Here is a 7,278-nt window from a genome sequence, read left to right as displayed (position 1 = left end):
AGTGAGTACCATTTACAAGCTCCTCCAGTCATTGCCCAATGGAAACCCACCCCCTCCCCCCCCAGTCATATACCTACATAAATTCGACTGTGTGTTGGGGCTCTTACATACATAGGGCCCTGGTGACTCAGTCACACTTTCCCCACACTTTACACCCCTGAGTCTGCAACTAAGGGCCTTTCCCATTTCTAATTTCTACCCCTACCCCTACGCCTTCCCCTTGCCCCTCGTGCTTTCAAACGAAGCAGTAAGGTGTAGGGCTTGAAACGCAACCAACGTAAGGTCAAGGAGGCTAGGTCCACCAGCTGTCTCCTGGACCCAACGCTCTCTTCTCTTCTCTTCTCTTCTCTTCTCTTCTCTTCACCTGCCTGCCTTGCCTGCTATCTGTCCCCTCTTTGTTGACATCATCATCAATACACCTCTCAATAGTTGCATCGTACCCTGCCCTCTGAAAACTGCAGCCATCACCCCAGTCCTAAAAAACACTAGGGCTGTATCTCAAAGTCAAGGATCCTGGCCTTGCTAGGACGTGAAATGCCCAGTGATTGCATACTCTTTGGTGAACTCCGCGGAGTATCCAATCGCTGGGCGTTTCTACGTCCTAGCAAAGCCAGGATCCTTGACTTTGAGAAAGTTCCAAAGAGTTTTTTCTGATGATTTGATGGTCTGATGCAGCTGTAAGAGCACTGTGCATCCTGTGGCTTGTGGGGGAGCTTCAGGATATGGGGCTAAACATAGCATCAAAACTGCTTTGGTAAAGGTGTTAAATTACCTACTTATTGCTGCCACCTGCTTTCAAGATAGCAACTTGCAACTTTCGCAAACTCAACCATGGCCAGAATTGCATGCAGTAAAAGTACAAATACTCTGCTATATGCAAGCGCCAATGCCACTGGATGTTTGCACCCCATCATCAACAGTGTACTTTTGTCTACAGGTATCTCTCCCCAATAAAAACTGGTGTACAACACAACACCTGTCGATGTCTTTAACAGATCTTTAGTCCAGTTTATCATTGGTGCTCTGTGTCCTAGTATCCACTGGCGGCTGCGCTGCAGGCTGTTCTGCCGTGCACCAGGACACACGACCGCAGCAGCAGCAGCTGTGCAAAGGCAGACAGCAGCCGAACATGCCCCTGAAGGTGGCCCTGAGTGCGGACGAGGAGAAGTAGTAGATGAAGGGGTCCAGGCAGGCGTTGAAGGTGCTGGTGAGCACGGCGTGCTTGCGCCACCCGGGACTCTCGCCAGTGGCGTAGCCCACCAGGTGCGAGACGTTGTGGGGCCCAAAGCAGATGACAAAGATCACCAGGGTGCCCAGGGCCAGGCCGATGGCTCTGCGTCGTCGTCTGGGGCAGATGTTGGGCAGGCGGGAGAGGATGCGGATGAAGTTGATGTAGCAGAAGCAGCAGATGAGGAACGGCACACAGAACAGGACGACGCACAGCTGCAAGCGAAATGGCAGCAGAACGTTCAGCTGCTCTGAGGAGAAGTCCTTAAAGCAGGTTCGGTTGGCCTGCGCTTCGCCTTTGAGGGTGTTGTTGCTGCTGCTGCTACTGCTGTCGTCATCCAGGTGGTGGTAGTATTGCATGACGTAGACGATGCTGCACTCTGCCATGGAGATGGTCCAGATGACGACGCTACCCACCACGGCATGCCAGGACTTCCTGTTCAGCTTGTAAGTGATTGGATAGGCGACCGCCAGGTAGCGCTCGACGCTAATGGCGGTGAGGAACAGGCTGCTGTTGTAAAGGCTGCTGTAGAAGACGAGCTTGGATAGGGGACACAGGAAATGGGGCATCTCCCACCTCATGTCGTCGACAGCCTCCTTGATCCAGAGAGGAAGGAAGAGCAGAAAGAGAAGGTCGGAGATGGTGAGTCCGATCAGCAGGACGTCAACGGGAGTTGCACCCTGTCGCACCTTCCGGATGAAGGCGTAGAGCGCCACAACGTTGGCTGGAAGCCCAAAGACGAACGTGGTGATGTACACTGGGAGAATGGCTCCTGTGTTTTCCAGCATTTTTTTTCTCTGGGAATCAAATTTAGATAGAAAACACATTTCAAAATTCTAGTAGACAAATGCAACTTTGCAAAGAATAAAGAATGCCATTATACCGTAGAGACAGAGACAGATCAATTCAATAATAGCCTTTCCACCATTATACTGTAGGGCGGAGAACCTTTTTATGGGCAAAAACCTGTGTGTGCCACAAAATGAACAAATATTTCACTTGTCCGTGTCGCTAGTAGATAGGTTGTCTGGAAAAGACCCTGCGCAGCAAAGCGGGTCATTTGAACAAAAAAAAACATTATATTGAGGTTGTGTTTTGGTGCAAAATTAAGCCTATGTCTGTTTGCCCTGGTGACCTATTTGCCTTGCATCAACCATATTATGTGGGTTTGAGAGCTGAAGCGAATGTGACCAATTTACCTATTTATTGACGTCACCATGTTAGGGCACTTAAGACTTTGCAGTTTAGAGTGGACAGCCCTAACCAAAGCTTGTAGAACTCGATACTTATGATGGATACGTGTTTGGTGGATGTACCAAAATGGTTGATCTGCTCTACAATCTTTAGCCCAACAATGTGTTGCTTGTGCAAATGGCAAAGAGGTCATATTGACTTCAGCTGAGAAAACCACAAACAACATACGTACATACAGTAGGCTATATATAGCCTACATGTTTTTTTTTTTTTCAAACTCATCCTCTGAGTGAAGTCAGGAACTGTATCGGCAGATGTGAGGTGGCAAGGGGGAACTCATACTCTGTGTGTATACCGAAAATGACCAAAGCAAACAAGTCGCCAAGGTTATTGGAGAAGTTTTGTCATGAATTTTATTCAAGTTTTATTCACTCTTGACGTGATATTGGCCTGATATGTTTGAATTAGCTAATCATAGAACGGCTTTGGTTTGTCAACCTGGGACATGAGCGCTCAACTGGTTTTCTCAATGTCAACTGACTTTCTGACTAAGTGACTTTAAACACCTGAATTTCGCACTGTATGCCCAATTCACTTCGTCCCCAGAAAAATTATCTTTGGTCGCTCAATTCACTGACCCTCCAACGGAGGGCCTGCATGGAGAAATAATGACTTTAGTCGCTTTTGTTGTTTTTTGTATACCTGCACAGACAGCCCTTAGCTCAAACTGTGCTGTCACAGGGGATTTATCTAATGATTCATTATACTGTATTTCAGTGAATTGGATGGGAAAATGTGAGAGAACTTTTCCCTTGTGAACATGAAAATGATGTGAAAGTGCTTTTCACTCTGTACATTTACATAGTCAACTAAGCTGCTTCATCTCTACCATAGCCCAAGATAGTGTGCACCTGGCCATAGCCATAAAACTGCCACAAGGTAAATAAAGTAACACATCGAAGCAAAGATAGCACAGGGACACCAGGGACTAGCCTGACAGGTACTGCAAGTTGCGTAGCTCATCACTGGCTCCATTATCCTGCAAGCCTCCAGCCATTCAGCGCAAAGCCTATGTTATAACCTTACTGTCGCCAAAATTGTAATGGCTATGTCTTAATCTGTTACTTAAGGCTCTCTATAATGTTGTAGCAATGTTGTTGTGATGTAGTGATTATTTTCAGAAAATCCGCCAGCGACCCCATCTGCACTAAGAGGCTCCCCATTATAGAGAAACCTGTGTAACTAAGGTTAAAAAAAGAGAAGAAACTGAGTGTGATCTATTTGGACATTGTCTGCGAAAAATTAAAACACAAACATTTTTTCACTACTTTTTTCCCCACCATTCTGCAAAATCCAACCCAATTGCTAACATCTTGCTGATGAGCAACTAGCCTTGCTATGGAGGTGCTGTTTCGCAGTGCGTTTAACACTCCGTACCATATGTGGGCGACCGGGGTTTGAGTCCGGCCTGGGACATTTCTGGACTGTACTGTGTGTAGTGCAGCATAGCATTGACTTATTTTTGTATTTTACTATTATTATTATTATTGTTAGGCCTGCCTGTCTTCTATTCTATTTTATTTTACTATCAGTCCTTTCATGGTATAAAGAGATAAACGCAGCTGACTTGACTTGACTTGAAACTAAGCAAATAACCACTCCAATAATACGAAAGAGGCATAACACTACTTAACACAGTCAAAACACTTGCAGCCTGGTCAACAACCCAAACTTAAAAATAAATAAATCTGGAAAGGTATCTGCAGCCTTGTATCTGTACAAGGATACAGAATGTCATACAGCAGGTAAAACATGTCTACACTACTTAGCAGAGGCAATGCATTACCTGGCACATCTTGAATTAGTGACCACAATCAGGGTAATGTATGGCAACATAGCAATGTCGAATGTAATTCAGGATAACACACAGTGACACAAGAATTACAAACAGATCAATCCAATTTAACATGGATGGACACGAAGAGCTCACTACTAGGTGACATAATTGGCATGGTGTGGTGGGGAACAATTACAGGTAGAGAACTTACCGCAGGTGAGAAAGTAGTAGAATAGTTCAATGGCCACAAACAGCCCTGAAGTACTACAAACGCTATGCACAGCAACACATGGGAGTTCATCAGAAGTATCGAAGATTACAACAGTGAAGAGAGAAAGCAATGGTGTCCGTGACAGCTCTCCTCTATCTTAACATTGCCAATTTGACATGTGGTTCTCTCCAGGCAGGAGAGAGAGCGAGCGAGGCGAGTGAGCGTGCGAGCGAGCGTGCGAGCGAGAGAGAGAGAGAGAGAGAGAGAGAGAGAGAGAGAGAGAGAGAGAGAGAGAGAGAGATCAAATCAATGACCCCTAAATAGGGTTGCCAGATGTGACTGACGATTTCCAGCCAAAGAAATACTCAGTAAACTGGGGGCACTAATTTCCATGAACTTAATTCCATTGATTTCTATGCCAATTAACCTACAGTAAGACCCAACCCCATCCCTTTTTTAACCACAAACATCATCCTAAACAGCCCAATTGAGCGGGAAACCGTCCAGTCTGGCAACACTGCAGGTGTGGCCATAAACCAAATTGGCCACAGCGCTGAGAAAGTTTAGACAGACAAATAACCTATGCCAGGCCCGTGTGTTACACCCGCAGAAAGAAAAACAAAATAAAACAATAAAGCAAAGACGGCACACACATAAGCAGAAGCAGCGTTTGTGGAAACAGCGAGTGGGTGGATGAACGGTCCCTACAGTAGCTCCTCGGGTTTCATAATCATCTACCAGCCAATAAAGGATTAACCCTTTATAGGACAAGTGACTATATTTGATCACTTCTGATCACTTCCACACCTATTACTACAAATTTCCCTGCCATGCCTCTCTCCAAGGGTGTTCAACCAAGTAGGTTACATCAAATAGTAATAATAACAATAGTGACAATAACTATAACAATAATAATGACAATAATAATAATAAAGAAAATAGCTGCAAGCAGCAATGCGGGGCCAAGCAGTAAGTTCGCCAAAGTCGCCATGGCAACAGAAAGAGCTGACCAGGCAGACGGTCAGAGACATGCACAGTTCATTTTTACAAGCAGTTTGTACCTCTTTATACGATGTGACCTGCTGGTGGCTGGTGGCTGGTGCTGGTGGAATTGTGTGTGACAATTCCCAAAAGATTTTGACCATGGGTTGCTGATATATGACCTCACTTCTTGTTTGGGAGTGTTAGGAGGATTTTGATTGGCCAAACGGTACAAGATGTAATAAAACCCTTTTACAGAGCTCTTCAGACTGCTCCAGAGATCATGTATATCAAGTTTTGTGAAAATCAGACTAAATTTGAAGGATGAGGAGCATCAAATCCAAATCACCAAATCCAAAATGGCGGACATTCTATAACTGTGGATATGATGTCATAGGGTGCGTTGGACTCATTTTGGCTCAAGGATTTCAAGGGTACCACCAGATTTAAAATCGAGCATGTGGTTTAAAAGTTACAAGCAGAAATGTAGCTGTTGGCGTTAGAGAGTTTGAGTGTCTGTGACAATTTGCAGAAGATTGTGACCATGGGTTGCCAAGATATGACTTCACTTCCTGTTTGGTAACTTTTAGGCCATTTTTTATTGGCTGTCACGGCCAAACGAAAACATTACCGCAAAATCCACTGAATAAATTTTGTGAGGCTCGCTCCAGATATGCTATATACAGGCATATATATACAGGCATATATAGGCAGCTTCGCTGCTTGGCCCCTAATAATAAAAACGTTCCTTCATGGAACCCATGTTTGCTTTACAAAAGGAGATGGGGCTAATGATCTGGGGAGAGGGGAAAATGGAAGGTCCACAGGCCTCAGTTAACAGATGTGATTTGAGATTATTATTTGTTTTAAACATAGCCAATGTGGAGAGAGACTTGCCGTACGTGGAGAGGTAGACTTAGCCTGATTATCATCGACGTTCAAATCTCTTCGAGACTTGAGTTGCAACGCTGAAAGTGTTGCGCCACAAGGAGGGCACAGCCTGGTAGACTGTTCTAAAGGGTAGGTTTAGTGACACAGAAGGCTCTTTCACCAAAGGTCCATAGCCTGGAGCAGAGGACGACAAGCTGATCCTTCCATAGAACCTGGTGGACCTTGATTGGAAGGAGAGCTGGAGAAGATCAGAGAGGTACTGGGGAGCAAAATCATGGAGTGGCTTGTACTGTACATATGTAAGGTGTAGGATTTTGTTGGTAATGCGAAACTTCATTGGGAGCCAGTGAAGCTTCTTGTGTGTGGGGTAATTCAATTCAATTCCGTTTATTTGCCGGACTCTTGGTCCACAGTCACATAATACAGAAGGACACATAAAAACACACAACAGGAAAGACCAGTACAATCAGACAGGAACCCCACACAGAAAAAAAAGCACACACAAAAAATTACAATGTGTTGCTGTTAGGTTTAAGCTACCAACATTTATCTCTAATAACCTGTACAGAAGAGTCACAGAGAACTTGAGTTAAATTTAAAACTTGCAAGGAGGGTGGCCAGGAGACTGCTTTCAGTTACAATGTCCAAGCTCACTCTGAAAACAGTCTCCTTTCTCCTTACATTTTATTGAAGGATAGCCCTGGTTACAATTGTGGTTTCAATTGGTCTAAGGGGAGGGGTAATTAGCTAAGCCAGTTGAAACCAGTTTACACAGTAGCATATTGCTTAGCAGTCATATCTTGTTATTGAGTTGAAACAGACTGAATGTGACCTTGTCTTTCTCTCTCGTTTGCTACAGTTGAAGAACATCCTGCTCTCTCTATCTCTCTCTCTCTCTCTCTCTCTCTCTGGCCTGCAGGCACAGAGGAAAAACAA

At 44.8% G+C, this 7,278-nt stretch overlaps 1 protein-coding gene across 1 annotated transcript; it reads right to left on the bottom strand.

Annotated features, from left to right (window-relative positions):
• Positions 1 to 999: 999 nt before the first annotated feature.
• Positions 1,000 to 2,016, bottom strand: LOC134448807 (free fatty acid receptor 3-like). Its single transcript, XM_063198466.1, has one exon. The coding sequence runs from the start codon at positions 2,014 to 2,016 to the stop codon at positions 1,000 to 1,002; it is 1,017 nt and encodes a 338-aa protein (XP_063054536.1).
• Between the last annotated feature and the right edge of the window lie 5,262 nt (positions 2,017 to 7,278).

The sequence above is a fragment of the Engraulis encrasicolus genome, chromosome 5, assembly GCF_034702125.1.
Source record: "Engraulis encrasicolus isolate BLACKSEA-1 chromosome 5, IST_EnEncr_1.0, whole genome shotgun sequence".
Taxonomy (NCBI): Eukaryota; Metazoa; Chordata; class Actinopteri; order Clupeiformes; family Engraulidae; genus Engraulis; species Engraulis encrasicolus.
The sequence above is the reverse complement of the archived record's forward strand: the minus strand, read 5'-3'. Positions and strand labels throughout refer to the sequence as shown.